This window comes from Ictidomys tridecemlineatus, chromosome 5 (genome assembly GCF_052094955.1).
Source record: "Ictidomys tridecemlineatus isolate mIctTri1 chromosome 5, mIctTri1.hap1, whole genome shotgun sequence".
Lineage (NCBI taxonomy): Eukaryota > Metazoa > Chordata > Mammalia > Rodentia > Sciuridae > Ictidomys > Ictidomys tridecemlineatus.
In genome coordinates, this window is record NC_135481.1 from 176,693,214 (window position 1) to 176,711,936 (window position 18,723).

The window sequence follows — 18,723 nt, forward strand, 5'->3', positions numbered from 1 at the left end:
TCTGGTCCCTGCACCGTCCCTTATGGTGGCCCACCCCTGCACCAGGCTGCGCACCCCGCCCCCCTGCAGGCTGACGTGCACCTGGGCCCCCACAGCCACCGTCGGGGTTGCCAAGGGGGAGCCCGGTGACGTGTGTCGAGTGACCCCCGCCCTGGCAGGCCCATCCTGACCCGGCTTGGGTCCACAAGGACCAGGGAGCGTCCAGGGAGCTAGTGGGGCCCGGAAGGGAGAGGAGATGAGGCAGGTCAGAAACTCAGTAGCCTTTCCCTCTCTTCCCAGAGGCCGGGCCGGGTGGTGCCCAGGACAGTGAGGGTGTGGAGTCCCGGCTGGAGGGCTGTGTGGCCCTGGGCAGGTTGCTTTCCCTTGCTGAGCCCACGCTGCTATAGGAAAGACAGGAAATGATAACAGCGTTCACCTCCTGGGTGACTAGATGTGTGCACACGGCTCAGATGCCGGGTACACAGTCGGTGCTCAATAAATGCTAGGCATGAGTTTGCTTTCTGTGAACAAATGTCTTCATGGGTTGGTGGAACCCGGTGCTGGCGAGGCCACGGAGCGGAGGCCACTGGGAGAACCGCGGCCTCAGCCAGTGGAACAGATCACACAGCGACCTGAGTGAGACAGGGTCACACACTCACAGCAGCTGCCTTCCCCACGGCAGGGAGGGAGGGCGGCAGGGAGGCCGGGCGCCTCTGGACAGGAGGTCGCGGGGACAAATAGAGTGTCCAGGCACGAGTGGCCCTCGGCCAGCAAGCCCTTGCCCACGCGGCCGCGGGAATGGGCCCTGTGGACGCGGGAGTGCAGGGAGCCATGCGCAGAAGGGACGTGTCCTCAGGGTGTGCGGGCCCAGGGGTTCAGAGGTCACGAGGCTAACAAGGCGTCCCCTCCGCCATCCCCACCTCCCCAGGCACGGGCCCAGGGCCCTGCAGGAGACGCGGCTGGCCTGTCACCCTCTGGCAGAGGAAATCCCAGGGGACCAGGGGGACTCAGGTGGCCCCTCATCCACCTGGGGGCCCGACAGGCCGCAGGGGGATGGCAGCCGGAGCCGGGCTGCAGAGCGAGACCTCTGGCCTCCGCGGCCATAGGGCCCCCAGGGGCTCCCTGCTGTCCCAGGAGTGTCCCCTCCCAGGTGCCTTCCCAGGTGCCCTGCTGAGCACCGTCCCCCACGTCCCCGTGTCCTGGGTGCCTAATCCAGAGCCTTGTGTCCCCCAGGACAGCCAATGGCCACCCAAGGAGGCGGCTTGAAGTGTGGCAGGCTCGAGTTCTGGAGTGAAGCAAGCAGATCCGAGCAGAAGACAGTGACGCCTCGTGAGGATTTTATGCTGGACACGTGAGGTGCTAAGGTTTGGGGGACCAGGCCAGCAGGACTCACCTCACCTTTACCTTTAACCTTAAAACAAAACAAGCCAACAAACGTGGCCCTGAGGATCTGTGGTCAGCTCTTAAACAGTAGGTGCTCCATAATTGCTTGCAGTAGAGTGGGCGAATGGACACCTAACCTCTGTCATCTGGATCCACCTCAGGAGGCCACCAAGCTGCCTGCTCTGGAGTCCTGGGGACGAGGGGCCTTGGGAGCAGGTGGAGCGGGCGCCCTCCCCAGCTCCGCCCGGAGTCCCCGTCTCGAGGCCCATTGCCGTCGCCCCGCCAGGCCCAGGGCTGGCAGAGAAGGGACAGAAGGCCCCGTGGCCTTAACCTCCTCCTTCCTCCGGGGCCTTCGTCTGGGGGGGAGGGGGGCAGAGAAGATTCTGGGCCTGGGGGTGGCTGATGGGGCCCTGTCTGGGGGCACAGCCCCCTGCCCCCCGGGGGCAGCCTCGCCGCCCGGGCAGCCGCCCACTCTCAGGAGGAAGGCTTAGCCAGGCCTCGGGGAAACCACAATTGGCTTCTGACTTGACGCGTTGACGGGTTCCTGGCTGCTTCGCCCCCTTTGTGTCCCCGAGCTGCTGCGGGCATATAAGGGCTGTCCCCGGGCTCGGCTGGTGGAGGGACGACAGAGGCCGAGCCCCACCCCCCCAGGAGCCTCAGGAGCAAGTGGGTAAGGCAGCGGGCGGTGGCCCTGGGGCCTCCTGAGGGCCCCTCTGAATGACGGCCCAGAGGAGTCCCCCTAGGAGGGGCCTGGAGCGCCTGGTGGTGACAGGAGGGAAGCCCCATCTTACGGATCTGGGACCCAGGGAGGTCCTGGCGGGTCTGGGTGGCCTGGGGTCAGGACCGTCCTATGGGCAGAGTCAAAGGTGTCATTCTTCTCCAAGTGGCGGAACCTGGCTGGCTTCCCACCATGGGGGTCCTGTGAGAGACCCCGGTGGTCGCGGGGACACTCTGGGTGAGGCAAGGTGCACAGGGCCAAGACTGCTGCCGGCCACACGGCACCCACACGGCCCCTTGGTGCCAAGGAAGGGAAGGTGCCTCCTCAGGGCATGGGGCTGCCGAGTCACCCCGTGCCCCTGGCGGCATCCGTCCAGCACACAACCAGGCGTGGAGGCCTGAGGCACAGTCCTGGCCCCGGGGAACCGACAGAGACGGCAAACAAGGACCGTGCTGTGTGCATGCAAACCGTGATGGAGACCTTAACGTAAATGCCCTGGTTGGTGCTCAGAGACAGGCAGGTTCCTCTAGACAGGTACAGGGAAGGGCCTCTCCCAGAAGATCCCGAGTATTTAGAAACTGAAAGGTAAGAAATCAGCTGTGCAATGACCCAGGGAGGAGCCTTCCTTGCAAAAGGAAGAGCATGAGCAAAGGCCCTGAGGTGGGATGGCCCTTGGCATGCTCAAGACCCTGGAGGCCAAAGAGGCAGGTAAGGGCTTTGTGGCTAAAGGCAGGAGCCTGGGTTTTCTTCCAAAGGCAGTGGGGATCCACCAAAGGGTTTCGGCAGAGGTGACAGGGGAGGATAGAAGGGTGGGCAACATGGAACTCTGTAAACAAAGCCAACGGAACTAGTATGTAGCCGTGTTCCCATTTTCCAATCCATTTCCCCTTGGAGTGGAGCTGCGGAGAACGAGAAATGGGACACTTTAAGTCTCAGGGTTGCAGGTCCCTGATCAGCCGCACCTTCTGAAAGTGGCCCAGGAGCCAGGGCCCCCCTCAGGGGCTGTCTCCAGGTCCTGCCAGGTCCACCGGGGCCACACTAAGGCTCTGAAGTCACGTGGACTCAGCCTGGAATTCTGGCCCCGCCACTGAGGAGCTCAGTGGCCTTGACCAAGTCCCCTTCAAGCTTTTGTCCTCAGTTCTTGTCTGTGAAATGGGCCCACGAGGGGGGAAGCCGTGGGAAGCAGCTCTGAGGCCGAGGGTTTGGAGCTGCACCAAGTGGCGCAGCTGTTGGGTGCTGGGCTCCTGTGGGTCCCCTCCCGAGGGTGAGGCTGCCCCGGCTGCGCTGGGAGGGACGGGCGGGTCCAGGAGGAGGCCAGGGCCTGAGGAGCGTCTGAGGCCTGCTCCGCCCGGCAGGTGTGCGCCGAGGAGGATGCTGGGCCTGTGCTCCCTGCTTCTGCTCTGGGGCCTGGCCGCGCCCAGCCACGGGCTGCTGGAGACGGTGGGCACGCTGGCCCGCATCGACAAGGACGAGCTCGGCAAAGGTGAGCCGGGCGGCCTCAGGGGTGCAGCCGAAGAGGGGCAAACGGGGCCCTTCAGCGCACACCGCCGGTCCCAGCCCCTCAGTGGTGCTTTGCACCCGGCCCTTCCCCCTCTGCCCAGAGCCAGGCCTGGCGGCCCCAGGGTGGCTTCCTCCATCACCATCAACCCCCCGGTGGCCACGGGCTCCTGTTCCTCGCGGTGCCCAGGATCCAGAGTCCGAGCCACACTGCAGGCTCTGGGTTGACCTTCTGCACAGTCCTGTGCAAGTCCTCGCTCCTCTGGGCCTCAGTTTACCCACCTGCATAATGAAGGGGTCATGAGATTCAGGGTGCCAGGCAGAGGGTTGTCACCAGCCCTGTGGCTGTCACTGGAGGGTGACCTCCAGGTCAATGTGACCAAAACAATTGTTTTCCCGCAGCTCAGAGGAGGGGCGGATGCGAGGTCCTGGGCGGGGGTGGAGTTCTAGCACCTTCTATACCTGCCCTCTCTGCAGCCATTCAGAACTCGCTGGTTGGGGGACCCATTCTGCAGAACGTGCTGGGGACAGTGACGTCTGTGAACCAGGGTCTCCTGGGCTCAGGAGGGCTGCTCGGAGGAGGCGGCCTGCTGAGCTACGGAGGGATTTTCGGGGTCGTGGAGGAGCTGTCTGGGTGAGTCCCTGCGGGGCCCGGGGACGCCCACCTGTGTACGCCACAGGATGTCTCCTGCTTCAGGAAATCCAGGGGAGATGGTCTCTTTAACTGGACGTGAGAGTGGAGCAGGAAGGGCGGAAACTCCTGTACTGTGTGCCTGGCAGGACAAGAAGGGCCACAGGCCACTTGTGATTGAGGTCCCACCCTGGAGTCAATTCTAGTTACCTGCTGGGTGACCCAGAGCAGATTGCTTAACCTCTCTGGGCTAATCCAGGTATCTGCATGGCTCCCTAAATAACCTCCTTCAAGAACCCTGTCCTGATTATCTCCTCCCCCCCGCCCCCCCACCTTCAAGGTCTCCAGGGGACACGCCACTTTCCCTTATACCACACATTTTTCTGGTTTGGGTTTTTTCTCCCCTGGTCGATCATAAACCTCAACCAGGGTATATAGGATCTTTATCTGGATGGTCCCCTGCTGTGTCCCCATATCATAAATAGGGCCTGACACGTAGCAGGCGTTTCCCACATATTTTTGAAGGAGTGAGTGAGACATGTCACATAATAGCTAATGTCTGGAACTTAGTGACGGCTGCCCGGGGTTTCTGTGCGTGGCACTGTGCTGAGCATCGTGAGTGAATTGTCCTGCTGAGTCTGGGGACAGGGCAATTATCAACTGCGCTTAGCATGTGAAGAGATTGAGGTCCTCGGCACCTCCCCTACCCGGGGCAGGAGGGACAGTGTCGGTGTGTATCACAAGCCACGCTGCCTGGCCAAGCCCAGGGGACATCAGTCGATGGTTGGTGGAAACCCGGGAATGTCCAAGAGAGTCCCCAGAAGGCTGAAGCCCGGGCAGTGCTGGGCCCTGGGTGGCCTCGCTGGCTGCAGTCAGAAGCTACTCCTGGGGTTGTCACTGTGTCCAGCTGTTGAAATAGCGCCCGGAACAGCGAGTCCTTGATACCTGCTGTCAGACTTGGATTAAATATGTCTCCCGCCAGAGAAGGCCCCTGCGGGTGAGGCTGGGCCTGAACCCGACACTGTCCTCACCTCGGGGAGCCACTGACAATCCCATGAGTTCAAACAGTGATGCCGCGGCCCAGAGAGAGGAGCCACTCAGAGGGTGTCTCCCTGTGGCCGAGGACAAGCACGGCAGGCTTCCTGGGGGAGGGTCACTCTAGCCCGGAGGGACTGTGGAATGAAAAGTCAGGTCATTACCTGGGCAGACACCCGGAGGACAGAGCGGGTAATGACAATGACCCAAGAGAGGCTTGTCCCAGAGGTCCCTTGGGTTATGTGTATGTGGAGCCTGGGGGGTGCAGGTGGGGGCAATGCCAAGGTCAGAGGCCAAACCAGGGCTGAGGCTGTGGGGACAGGCGGGGAGAGCCGACTACGGCGAGGATGGTGGGAGATGTACCAGGCACACACTGCCCCGAGTCTGCACCCCCTTCCCTCACCCCTGCGAGTGCCGCCCACGTTACAGATGGGGACACTGAAGCCAGGAGGTGAAGTAACTGCCCAAGCCTTCACAGGTGGCTCTGCAGGTTCAAGGTGACAAGGAGACCCACCCGGGAGAGGCTCTGCCCTGCCTGGTCCAGGGTGGTCCTGGCCCCTGGTGGGGAGGGGAGCGGGTCTGGGGTGAGCAGTGCTTCCCCCCACTCTTCAGGCTGAAGATTGAGGAACTCACGCTGCCCAAGGTGTCGCTGAGGCTGCTGCCAGGTTTTGGGGTGCAGCTGTTCCTGCACACCAAAGTGGGCCTGCATGGCTCTGGGTGAGTGTGCCCTGGGGGCCTGCGCCTACCGCACTGTTGGGGGGCAGCCCCCTCCTGTTTGCCGACCTCCCAACCTGCTTCCTCCCAAGGGACTCCCACCCTACTGTCCCGCTCCCCTCCCCAGAGACCACCGCCCATGGACTCCCATCTCGCCCTCTCCAGACCCCCTCCACTGCCCAGGCCTCAGGGGAGCGGGTGGGAGGAGCGGGACCAGGGACGTGCAGCCCACTCGACCCTCAGCCTGGCTCAGGGCCAGTCTGCACCCGGGGTGGGCGTGCCCGGGGCGTGCCCGGGGCGTGGCCTGGTGGGTGGGGCCTGGCAGCCCGGCCACGCCCCAGTGCCTGGTCTCGCAGCCCCCTGGGGGGCCTCCTGCAGCTGGGCGTCGAGGTGAACGTGTCGTCTCGGGTGGCGCTGGGTGTGAGCCCGCGGGGAACGCCCATCCTCATCCTCAAGCGCTGCAGCACGCTCCTGGGCCACATCAGCCTGCTGTCGGGGTGAGTCGCCTGCTCCCTGTCCCCACGGCTCTGGGGCGGCAGGGGCCTTAGACACCTCTGGGTCCGCCCCGGTCGGCCTGGACTCACCTTGCGCCCGTCCCCCTGGCTGGAGTCACGCCCCTGCACAGATGGACAGACTTAGGTCCCTCCGATAGGACTCCTGCCCACTTCTGGGCGTCCTCCTCCTCCAGCTCCCGGGATCCTGCGTCCCTCTGACAGAGCTGGCCAGGGGGTCACCCCTTCTCTGCAGCTGCTCCAAGCTCTGTCCCTGCTGTGGCACATCAGAGGCCGCGCTCTGCCCCTGACTTGCTGTGTGACCTCAGAGGACCCTCCTCCTGGTCAGGGCCTCAGTGTCCCCATCTGTAACCCCAGGGGTGGGACAGGACTATCCGGAAAACACTGTTACATTCCTCCTTCCCCCGGGGGCACCAGGGATGGGTGGGCTTCCCTACACTTTGCGAATGCCATTCCCATGGGACAGTGGAGGCCCAGAGAGGGCAAAGACTTGCCAAGGTCATACCACTGATGAGGCAGAGATGGAGAGGAGTGGGTCTCTGCCGAGGTCCAGGCTTCCGTGGTGCTCGGCACCGACTTCTGGGGCACCCTCCCCGCCCCCTTCCTGTGTCTACCTTCCAGCCCAAGGCCAGCGCTGTCCCCGGGTTTGTTGAATGGCTCTGATCAGTGACAAGTATGCGACAGCTTTGAGAGGGCTCCCAGGAATAGGGTGGCCCTGGTGCTCCTGTCCCCAGACGGTCCTGAATGAGGAGACCCAGGAGGGGCTGAGCTTCTTGGACTCCAGAGGCTCCGTCCTGCTTCTCTGGGCCATCGGGGCTTGGGGAGGGCGGTGGGAAGGGGAGCCCAGCACGGTGTGGGTGCCCTGTGGTTGTGGCTCTGTGGGGCTGCGGCCCTGCACCCCACGGTGCTGTTCCAGACCCGCATGTTCCTTGTCTGCAATGTCGGGGAGACAGGGGGACAGACATCACTGAACACCGTGGCACACTACTCACGTGCCGCTGTCACTTAATGGGGCCACAGCAACCAGGCAAAGCAGGCACAGTCCAGAGGGGGGACCTAGGGCCGGCCCCTGGTCCCGCAGCGAGATAGGGCAAGGTTTACGCCCAGGTCCACAGAGCCCCAGCCCACCCACCAAGAGAGGGGACAATGCAGAGCCCAGCGCCCACCCTCCCCAACACCCGCGTGCACTGTTCCCACGTGGCCACGGCAGCCTCACTGTCTCCCTGCCCAGGCTGCTGCCCGCGCCACTCTTTGGGGTCGTGGAGCAGACGCTGTTCAAGGTGCTGCCGGGAATGGTGAGTGGCCCCCGGCCCGGCCCCTCCCTGGTTGTGGGTAGGATCAGGTGGCACTTCCTCCCCTCCCACCGGCAAGCCACCGGGGCCCCCAGGGACCCCCTGCTGGTATGGGGACATGTGGGCAGAGTCTCCCCAGACCTCCAGGTGGTGAGGGACCCTGCCCCCAAATCTGCCTCTTTCCCCCCACCCTGTCCTTGCCACGAGTTATTATTGACTTGGTTTTTCTTTAAAGGACCTTTAGATTAAAATCGGGGTCCCTTGTTCTAAGTGGAGCCTGTGCTTGGAGATCATCTTAGAAGGCCACTCGGGAATATTCTTCCACATTGTGATTCATCTGCCCCAGGGGGCGTCGTGTGTGGGGGGTGACGTGTGGGGGGAGTGACGTGTGTGGGGGGTGACGAGTGACAGTGGCCAGCCGAAGCCTGGCTTCCCTCAGGGGGCAGCTGCAGCTGGGTGTGGCCCAATGGTATTTACAGAGGGGTAGGGGAGTGACAAACTGGGGCCCCATAGAGAGTGACCCTCAGGCCTCCCCCACTCAGCAGGCTGGGCTCCTCGTGGGTCCTCAAACAGGGGGACATGGCAGGTGGCAGGGAGACAGGGACCTGGGGTTGGCAACTCTGCCTGGGGCTTGAAGAAGCTCTGCAGGAGGAGGCCATGCTCTTGCGGGCACCAGGCCCCCTCCGAGGGGACTTAACAACGGCGTGTGGCTGCATCTACACTGTGTCCCCTAACGGGGACCTCCGGCCAGAAGCTGAGCTCTGGGTCTCAGAGCGGCTGTCGGAGTCCGGTGGCAGCACCCTGGCTGCTTGGAACTCGCGGTGCAGGGCATCGGGCTGTCCCCACCCGGCCAGTCTCCACCCGCCAGCCCCTGCGCTTCCCTCATTCCCCTGACCAGCCCGACTTGGAGGCCCTGGGCTGGGGCAGCCCACTCTGCAGACAGCCCAGGCCTTTCCTCTCTACCCCAGCTGTATGCCCAAGTGACTGGACGGGGACGGCCACCATCTTTGCCTCCTCAGGCACAGCCCCCGCTGGCCACGGAAATGTGTCCCCTGTTTTCCCAGCAACCTTGGGGGTTCCTAATGGGGAATGGGCCTGGACCCCTCTGGGCCCCTCCCTGCCCCACCTGTGTGTCCCCACCTGTCCCCACATCTGCCTTCCCTTGGTGCCAGAACCACGGGGCAGGTCACTTAGAGGAAAAGCACTGGCTCCTGCACCCGGGCTCTGGCTCATGGCTCCTGTCTCTGCCTCCGCAGCTGTGCCCCGTGGTGGACAGTGTGCTGGGCGTCGTGAATGAGCTCCTGGGGGCTGCACTGGGTAGGTCGGGGTCCCTTGTCCTCCCTCTTGTCACTCCAGGGCAGCGGGCCCTGAGGGTGGCCGGAGGCAGGGCCCTGGACCTCCCCTTTCCCGGCAGACTGAGGAGGCTGCCCTGGGGGGCGGGGGGACCCTGGTGCAGGCCTAGGGCCAGGGGTGGCGCTCGGTGTCCTCAGCCATCTCCACGTGTCGGTGCTGCAGAGCGACATCTGCTGAGCCCCTTGGTCAGCCCTGTGGTCGGACAGGAGGGGACAGACAAGAAGACTGAGGCCCAGAGAGCTCGAGGAGGGCCACCAAGGCCCCAGCGCCCGCAGCTCCCAGTGCCCTGCGTGGGCGCCTTTGGGCTCACTAAGGGGCTTTGGAGAATGTCAGAATGTGGCCAGGAGGAGGAGGAGGGGACGGGCAGGAGACTCCACCTGTGGGGCTATGTGAAGGGCAGGTGGCCGCGTCAGGGGACCAGCTCCTGGCTCTGCCACTTCGCTGTGTGGCCTTGGGCGGGTGGCTTCCGGGCCCCAGTCTCCTCTGTGAGATGCGATGACAGTGGCGCCCAAGCGAGGGCCCGGGCAGCGCTAGGCCAGCAGCAGGCGCTGGGCAGGTGCAGGGGCCGCTATTGCCGGGGACGGGCTCCCAGGGCATTCCTGTCTGTCCTGACCCCGACAGGCCTGGTGCCCCTGGGGGCTCTGGGGTCCGTGGAGTTCTCGCTGGCCACGTTGCCGCTCATCTCCAACCAGTACATAGAGCTGGACATCAACGTGAGTGCCAGGGCGGGGTCCCCCCTGTGCCCAGGGTGTGGCGGGGTGGGGACGCTGGGTCAAGGCCAGGGGGTGGGCAGCCAAAGACCCTCCCGGGCCGTTTCCTGTCCCTGCAGCCCATCGTGAAGAGCGTAGCTGGTGATGTCATTGACTTCCCCAAGCCCCACGTCCCAGTCAAGGTGCCCCCCAAAGATGACCACACGTCGCAGGTGACAGTGCCGCTGTACCTCTTCAACACTGTGTTCGGACTGCTGCAGGCCAACGGCGCCCTCAACACAGACCTCACCCCTGAGCTGGTGAGTGTCCTCCCGGGGAGCCGCGGCAAGGCCGAGGTGACCGGCCACACGTCACCGAGCAGCCTGCCACTCGTCGTCACACGGGAGAGCTGACAAGTTGACAGTGCGTGCGCCTGGCTCTGTACTTGGGGAGGACATTTGCCACTTCGCTGTGTGAAGCGTCAGTGAGACCTCTGAACCCCTGTCCACTCGCACTCCAGGGGGTCACTTGGATGGGTCCAAACAGGCCTAGGCAAGGAGGCCCCTCCTGACCTTGGAGTCCTTCTTGAGTCTAAGCTCATTTATACTCCAGTGTGAGTGGCTGACATGTCCACTCCTCTCTCAAGGGCAGACTGGAGTTGGAAAGATTGGGTTATGCCAGCGGGAGGTCGCTTGTGCTTTTGTTCCGAATCCTGGGGATTCTCTGCTTGCCCTCTGGCTCCTCCTAACCCTGTGGGTCAGACGGCCCAGGCCACAGACCTGCGCAGAGCCATTTCTCGGCCCGAGCCTTCCCGGGAGGAGTGAGCTCTGAGCTCTTGGGCTCCCCAGCTCAGGCCCAGGGGAGGGGGTTGGCCCCTCAGTACCTGCAGGTGGGGTCCCGAGAGCAGAGGTGGCCTCGGGGAGGTGGGGCCGGGCCCCGAGTTGGGAAGCAGCTGTCTTTCAGCTGGGGATGGGCACGGTCATGCCGGGCAGAGACTCGGGGTCAGCGTGTGCGGGGGAGCACCCTGTGCGTGTGGGTGCGGACAGCTGAGTTCTGTGGCCTGAGAGGCCTCGGAGGCCCTGGTGCCTCTCCCTCGCAGGTGTGCTGGGCGAGTGCCTGGGACCCCCACGCAGCGGGCCTGGGACCCTCCCATGGGAACAGCTCTGTTCTGAGAAGGGGCTTGTGCAGCTCGCAGGGTCTCGCCACCAGGGGCCGGGATGCGGGGCCACCGTGAACTGGCCACCTGCCGCTCAGCTGCCCCAGGGGCGGGTCCAGGCCCAGGGTGACCATCTTCTCCACCTTTTTAGGCAGAAATGCAGATTTATATAGAGCCTCCTGGTTTGTAAACGTGGGAGGAAATTCATATTGGGATAAAAGGCAAAGGGGTCCGAGGCGGGTCCCCGGCCTTCAGATCCCGCGCTCCGCAGGGCAGTCCGAGGCCTCTGACGCTGCCTGCCCCGCTCAGTTTCACCCTGGGCAAGAGCCTTAGGTCAGGAGGCGCCGTCCAGGGAGGTGCGTGAAGGCGGGAGAAGCCCACCTGGGCCTGGCGTGCCGTGGGTGCTCAGGAATCGCGGGCTCACACAATCACCCCAGGTGTTTGTCGCGATGTGTGCCAGGCAGACGATGGGGACAGAGGGACACAACTGCTCCACGTGCCCCGGGGCTCCTTGGCCCGTTTCTGTGTTCACACCAACTCTCTCTCCCATTTGGTCTCCGGCCCAGGTTCCCAACAATGTCCCACTGTCAACCACAGACCTGGCAGCGCTGGCCCCTGAGGTGAGTGGCCCTCTCAGGGGGCTTTGATCACTGTGGCTCCTTCCCCCACTGAGGCTGAGTGGCCTCCAGATTCGTTCTCAACACAGCCTTCCCGCAGCTGTGGGGAATGCGGAATCCAAATTCATACTACAGTGTGAAAGACTGACGCCGCGTCCCTTCCTGCTAGCAGGTTTTCCTTAGAGAGGGAAGGACCAGGTTTGCCGGCCCCAGGGAGCCAACCGGGCATTCTTCTACCGCTATTGCTCCTCTACCAGGCAGAGATCAGGAGATTCTTTCCTCCAAGTGCCTTACTTCATCTTGATCTTTGTCTCCTCCTTCCCCAGTGAGAAGATGCAGGACACTGGTTGGAGAGGGGAGACAAGGGAGAGGAGACAGGGAGGCAGGGAGACAGGGGGCAGGGAGGCAGGGGGCAGGGAGGCAGGGGGCAGGGAGGCAGGGAGGCAGGGAGGCAGGGGGCAGGGAGGCAGGGAGGCAGGGAGGCAGGGGGCAGGGAGGCAGGGAGGCAGGAGGCAGGGAGGCAGGGAGGCAGAGAAGAGGGAGGCAAGGAGGCGGGAGGCAGGAGGCAGGGGGCAGGGAGGCAGGGGGCAGGGAGGCAGGAGGCAGGGAGGCAAAGAGGGAGGCAGGGAGGCAGGGAGGCGGGAGGCAGGCCTAACACATGGTCCCAGGGCCGGGCCTCAGCTTTCCCATTCATTCAGCTGAGGCTGAAGCAGCCACTTTACAACTTCGAGGATCTGAATTCGGACTAAAGTAGAAATGACTACTACACGGTCCTTATAGAAAAGCAGATTCTGACAGAGGCCAGAGAGCTCGGGCATTCACCAAGAGGGTGCAGGTGGCAGCCATGTTTGGGGGTGCAGAGGATCCATTCTGTGAGCTCTTGAAGGTGGTGACTGAAAGCAGCCTTGGGGCTTAAGGTTGGGGCTGCCACTTCTCAGAGTCCCTTAGCTGAAGGGCACAGGAATCTTAGGGAAGGAGTGGACTGGGGTTAGACATTCAGAAGAACTTTCTGAGGGCTGGAGTTGTAAGATGATGGAGAGGGCCTTGGACAGGAGGGGCAGCTAGGGTGGGGATCTGTGGGTGCAGCCAGCTGGGCAGTGTCCCCTCAGGAGCAGGGAGGCTGGGCTCCGCTCTGGAGCCTGAGCCCTTGGAGTCTTGCAGCTCTGAGTGGTGCTCTGTGGCTTCAGGTTCTGTGGACCGTGAGGGTGGACCTGGAGATTCCTGGCCTGGTTGATTCTGCCCCTCGGGAAGCCTGGGCTCGCGCCACGGAGCCCCAGATTCCAACCTGGGAGTGTCCTGTGATCCCACAATTCCTGTCGCTTCTACGAGGCGTGACTAAGGACGCGGATGTCCTGACTGCATGATTCATTTAGCTGGTCCACCAATGTCAACTGAGCCCCCAGTACCAGGCCCTGAGCCCTGTGCTGGTTCAAGACCCGCCTGCACATGAGGACACAAAAGGGAACAACAGTGAAAATCGGGCAAAGGCCTGGGGTCTGGGGGCTGCAGACAGACTGCAAGCAGTACGGGAGGGTGGGGGATTGGCTACAGCCCGTCAGGGTGTGGGCTGGTGCTTTTCACAAAGGCCTCACTGAGGTGGCATTTAAGCAGAGGACGAAAGAGGGGAGGGAGGAAACCATGCAGTCACCTGGAGAAGACATTTCCAGGAGAGGCAGCAGCAGGTTCAAAGGCCCTGAGGCAGGAGCAGGGTGGCAGGTTGGAGGAACTGCCCATGGCCAGTGAGTCTGGAGGGAGGAGGAGGCTGCCAGCAGGGGAGGGCAAGGCGAGATGAGCGGGAGGCAGGGGGTGCACCAGGCGAGCTCTGTGCTCTGTGTGCCTTGGGAGGGTTTTGCCCCTTCCTGAGTGAAGGAGTCGGCCTTGGTGGCTCTAAGGTCTGTCTCCACCTGGGTGTCAGCCTCCTGGAGGCCAAGACAAGGCCCGCGTGGGTCAGGACCTCAGCACAGTCCTGGGGCCCTGGGGCTGTTCGAGGAGTGTTTGTTGACTGACTCATCGGTTCTAGTCGGGGCCGGCGGCCCTCACGCCCCCACTCTGCTCCTGTCCCTCTCAGGCCCTGGGGAAGCTGCCCCCAGGCCAGCACCTCCTGCTCTTTCTGCGGGTGAAGGAAGTCCCCATCGTCACGCTCCAGCACAAGAAGGCGGCCGTCTCCATCCCAGCCAGCATCCGCGTGCTGTTCGCCGTCCCTGGAGGGAGCCCCGAGTTCCTCTTCGAGCTGAATGGGGTCAGTGGCTCAGGGTGGAGGGGACCTGGCCCCGGGTCCTGCCTGGCCCTGGGGGCCTTTCCCTGATTTCAGGTGGAGGCCCCATGCAGCGCAGCCCTGTCACCGTCATCGGCTGGCTGGACACCTGTGGCTCGCACCTCTGACCGGCCCCAGGCCTGTCCCCTCTGGTTTCTGGGGAACTAGGAGTAGCCGCACCTCTGTGGCCTCCCTGCTCGGCCTCCCTGCTCGGCCTCCCTGCTCGGCCTCTCGTGGAGGCCCCCGTTTCCAGTGTGCCTCCTCCAGCCCCTCCCTGGTCCCCAGGCTGAGACGGCCCCCTGCTGCCCCCTGACCCTCCCGAGGCCCAGCTCTGAGCCTGGCGTCCTGCCCACTGTCTCAGTCACCCGGCCTGCGGGACCGCCGCTGACCTGGGGCAGGGCCCGCCCTCGCCTTCCTCTGTTCACACCTGGTCCCTGGTGGGGGCACCTCCCCCACCTGCAGGCTGGAGGGGGTCCCTCCAGTCCCCGCAGCCTGATCCTGGCTCCGGTTCCAGCGCCCAGTAGGGCTTCGGCGGTTCGTGGGGGAACGAGGGGGCAGAGCCCTGGCCCCAGGCGGACCTGCCCTGTTCTGTGCCTTCCCCACCAGGTGCTGACCCTCAAAGCCCAGCTGGCGCCCTCGGCCACCAAGCTGCACATCTCCCTGTCCCTGGAACGGTAACGCGGGGCCCTGGGGACAGGGCCTTTCTCCTGTGTCTGGGAACAAGAGTTAGGGGCAGCCGAGAACAGGGCCGCCTGCTGTTTGTGGCGCATGGGAGGGTCAGCCCAGGAGGGGACGGTGTGGCCACTCTGCAGGGGAGGAGCTGGGGGCAGAGAGGGCCCTGGGGGCCGCCTCCCCTGCCCCTTCTCTGCTCCGGGGGCCACGGCCGCCTTCAGGACACAGAGCCCTGAGCCCTGCGGGGTCAGCCCCAGAGGCTGGCCTTGGGGACAGTGGTCCCAGAGTGTTGTCCGAAGCTCCGTCTCTCCTTGGGCCAGCTCTTTCTCTAACCTCCCGTCTCTGGTGACCCGGCATCCTGACAGTCATGACAGCTGAGGTGACAGTGTCCGTGAGGGTCCTTCCTTACATGTGCACAGCACTTTACAGTTGGCAGAGCCTCTGCGGCCCCGGCTCACGTCACAGGTGGCAGCCTGGGCCTCCCCTCCCAGGCAGTCAGGAGGTGGGGACGTGGGTCTAGGCCCCGGCCACCTGCACGAGGGCCAGCTGTGATCCTTCGATGGTTCGCTGCCTTTAGTGAGCACCTGCTGTATATGGGGCCTCCTGTGTCAGTGCTCAGTCTGGGGAGAGCCACTCGCTGATCCAGGGTCTGGCTCCAAGGCCGTGGGGTCAGAGGGGGTGGTTGTGACATCTGAGAAGAGACGTCATGTCCCTTCCAGTCCATTTTGCAGGTAGGAAAACTGAGGCCCTGGGCAAGGCTGGCGAGCGGCCGCGCTGGCCCCAGAGCCCCGTTTCCGATCCTGGAGAGCGGCCTGGGCAGGCGGGGGCAGAGCGCCTCCGCAGGCCCAGCCTCCCTCTTCTCTCCGCCAGGCTCAGCCTCAAGCTGGCCTCGTCCGTCACCAACACCTTCGACGTAAGTTCCTGGGAGCGGGAGCAGCTTGGGGAGGGCAGGGTCTCGGACAGGGCATGGGAAGGAGTTGGGGACGTGTCACGAGCCTGTCTGAGCTGGCCTCAGCTGGCCTCTCCTCCAACAGGCCACAGTGGGCAAGTGGGAGGGCGTGTGTGGCCCGTCTCTGGGGGTCACTGTGTCCATCCAGGAAAGGGAATCTCGAGGTCCTAGGTCCTCAGAGTTGCTGACCTCTAGGGCCCGACGGTCGGAAGGAACGAGGTCCCCAACTCAGGACGTTCCCACACTCCGGGCTCCACTGGGCCCCGGGTTCCTGCTTCTCACAGAGTTCTGAGGCTCTGGAATCTCGAGACGGTCCCAAGTTCTAGAACATTCCCAGGCCCCTGAACTGACAGGAGCCTCAGATCAGACCCCACGGTCTCACGGGAGCCAGGACGCTTCCTTCTCGGGCACTCCATGTCCCCTCGTGCCACTCCAGGCCCCGCAGGCCCTCCCGGGAGGACACCTGGGTCGTGGGTGGGGGTGAAGCCAGCCTCGCTCCCAGAGGCCCCTTCAGGGTCCGTGGTGGACTGTCCACACCCTGGGCCCTGCGAGCACCAGGGCTGCGTCCACTGGCCTCGGGGCGGCTCGGCGGGGCCTCGGGACGTCCCTCCCTGGGCGAGGGGGCTGCTCCCCGCGGCCCAGCGCTCCGTGCCCCGTTGCAGGTCTCCCGCCTGGAGAAATGGCTCAGCGACGTGCTCCAGGCCACCTACGTGCAGAAGCTCAACGGTACGGCCCCCTCTGCTCTCTTCCTGGCCTTGTCCATGGCTCTGATGGGGACACAGAAGCCAGAGAGGGGTCTGTCCCCACTCGTAAGATGCAGGAAGCAGGGCGCCACCCTCTCCACTCACACCCCACTGCCTCGCACCTACACCAGGCCAGGCCCCAAGAACTGAGCTGGTGGGGCCAGAAGCACCCACCATCCCAGTGGGGAGTAACCGTGAAACACGCGACTCCAAATAGGTGACCCAGGGCGGGCAAGGGATTGATGGAGGCTGTGGGGGGCTTGGCTGAGGGGAGCCACTGACAAAGTACAGAAAAGGGACTTTCTTGTTGGGGTGTAGGAGGTTGAATAGGAGTTTGCCCATAGGAAGAGAATGAGCTGGTCCAAGGAAAGTTCTAGAAAAAGGTCAGCAGGATCCAAGCCTCCCTGGCTCTGAGTCTGCCCTCCACAGCTTCTTTTTTCCAACTCTTCCTCCTTCACAGTGGACTTGGCGGTTGGAATTCCTTTGCCCAAGATTCTCAATGTCAACTTTGCCAATTCGGTTCTGCAGATCATTGAGGTGAGTTTCGCCAGCAGAGGGGCCTTGAGCTGGTGTGGGGACAGCCCTGTTTGACACTCCTGGGGGAATGCTCCACCTCATCCTCTGGGTTCGGTCCTTCCATCATTTTCTAAATGTCTCAGAGAATTACAAGTTGCTTAGCTCAGGAATGGAGACTATGTGGCACGCGGGCTACCGCTTCTTACCAGCTTGCCCTGGCAGACATCACCAGTCGATCAGAATCCGCCCTGGGTAGACAAATTCTGCTGGATTCTAGTTTGTCTCCCCAGGAGAATGGAAGCTCAGATTTCCTCACGGAGTCACCCTTCTGCTGGTCCACGGGTAGCAAGGACCTGTGCTGTTCCTCCCTTATCCTGTGCTAGTGACAGACATGACTAATAGATTGTGACACCGTGCTGAAGATTAGCACAGCCTCACAATCCTGATCAAACCAGCAAAACTCTGATTCTTGGAACTGCTCCGGGAGGTGGGCAGAGCAGGGGTCCCCCTTTTCCAGATGAGGCTGAGGGACATCAAATTTCTGGCCAAGGTCACCCAGCCTTGTGGCAGAAACGGCACTTGAACTTGGGTCTCTTAAATCAGCCACTTGTCCCACATTGGGGGGTCCCTTATCCACCATTTCTGCATTTGTCCACGCAGTCATTCAATGAGTGACTGCCGTCAGTGCTGGCCAGGGTGGAGGTGGGGATAACCGGTGGCCCAGCACAGGGGCGAGGCAGGGACGTGGGTACAAGGTCCCGAGGGCCTCACTGGGCACTCTTGCTCCCGGCAGAACGCTGTGGTACTGACGGTGGCGTCCTGAGACTGAGGTGGCCTCCACCCCCCACCATGACCTCCAGAGCCCTGTCCACCTGCCCCTTGGCCTCAGCTTCCCTCCGGTCTCTCGTCTGTGTTGGTGACAGTATAAGTGTCCCTATGCACCCAGGTCCACTCAGCCTGGCCTCGGCCTGGGCTGGGACTGCTTCAGAGAGTCCCCAGGCCTCAGTGCGAGTCCCAAGCCTTCAATAAACCGCTCCTCCATCTCAGTGCCTCCGACTGCTCTGTTCCCCAGTCACACAGGGCACCTTGGCCCCAGCCTCGGCCTCCGATGTCCTCCCCAGCCGCAGGAGGAGCCCTTGGCTGGCCTGGGTAGCCTCTGTGCCCGTCCTGCCTTCCTCCTGACCCTTCTCTCCTCCTGCCCCCCTCCTCCTCTTCCTCCTCTTCCTCCGTCTCTCCATCTTTGGCTCTGAGTCTGAGCCCACGCCCCTCTCTGACTCTGACTTGGGGACACTTCTCAGCTGGACTTTGAAGGGTGGCTGTGAGCCCTCCAGGGAGAAGAGGAGCCGGCCCTCCAGGAGGCGGGAATGAGTGAGGCTGGCCCTGCCCTGAGGCCTCGTTGGCTGGACAGCTGACCTGGACACACCCATAGGGGAAGAGCCCCTGGTGCCCGGGGACAGCTGCCTCCCAGCAGGGCCTGGCCAGCTGCAGGCCACACGGAGGCAGAGCTGGGTCCTGCCCCCGGGTCCTGGGTGCAGTCGGCTGCTCAGGACGGGCCTCCTTGGTGAGGAGCGGCCCTTGTTGGCACGTGGGGGTGGGCCTGAGGGCAGAGTGCCCCTGAAATCTTGGTGACTGGCTCTGAGGATTTGGGCTGGGACAGGAAGTGGAGGGCTGGAGCCCATCTGAAGGTCTGTCCACCAGGAAGAGCAGCCCTGAGGCCACCGTCCCTCCCTTCTCCCTCCTGTGCCCTCCCTCCCTCGTGTGGCTGGTACCCCCCCCCCCCCCAGTGAGCGTGTCGTGGTGGAGGTCATCTCTGACTGCTTTCTCCCCGGGGCTCCTGATTCCCACGTGGTTCAGTGAGCGGCTGCTGGACGGCCATGTGACATCCGGCAGGTCACTGTCATCTGAGTCCCAGTGTCTTCGCCAGTCACCCAGGAAGTCACCCAGGAAGATGCAGTCACAGGGTCGTGAGGGTTTCACCAGCGCCCAGGAAGGCACCTCATCAGCAAGAGCACC

General features: G+C 63.5%; 1 protein-coding gene across 3 annotated transcripts; it reads left to right on the top strand.

Annotated features, from left to right (window-relative positions):
- Window positions 1-1,888: 1,888 nt before the first annotated feature.
- Window positions 1,889-17,756, top strand: Bpifb3 (BPI fold containing family B member 3). Of its 3 annotated transcripts, none has more exons than XM_078051618.1 (16): window positions 1,898-2,028; window positions 3,436-3,563; window positions 4,055-4,211; window positions 5,856-5,960; window positions 6,314-6,454; window positions 7,701-7,764; window positions 9,018-9,078; window positions 9,736-9,827; window positions 9,944-10,123; window positions 11,526-11,579; window positions 13,645-13,815; window positions 14,437-14,504; window positions 15,373-15,415; window positions 16,114-16,177; window positions 16,655-16,731; window positions 17,504-17,756. In XM_078051618.1, exons 2-16 carry the CDS (start codon window positions 3,452-3,454, stop codon window positions 17,531-17,533), a joined length of 1,419 nt encoding a protein of 472 aa, XP_077907744.1. In that variant the 5' UTR covers window positions 1,898-2,028; window positions 3,436-3,451; the 3' UTR covers window positions 17,534-17,756. The 3 variants fall into 3 exon arrangements, with proteins under 3 accessions (XP_077907745.1, XP_077907744.1, XP_077907746.1); XM_078051620.1 differs by having other exon boundaries at window positions 1,913-2,032; XM_078051619.1 differs by lacking the exons at window positions 13,645-13,815; window positions 14,437-14,504; window positions 15,373-15,415; ... (1 more) ...; window positions 16,655-16,731; window positions 17,504-17,756 and adding an exon at window positions 12,764-13,638 and having other exon boundaries at window positions 1,889-2,032.
- Window positions 17,757-18,723: the final 967 nt, after the last annotated feature.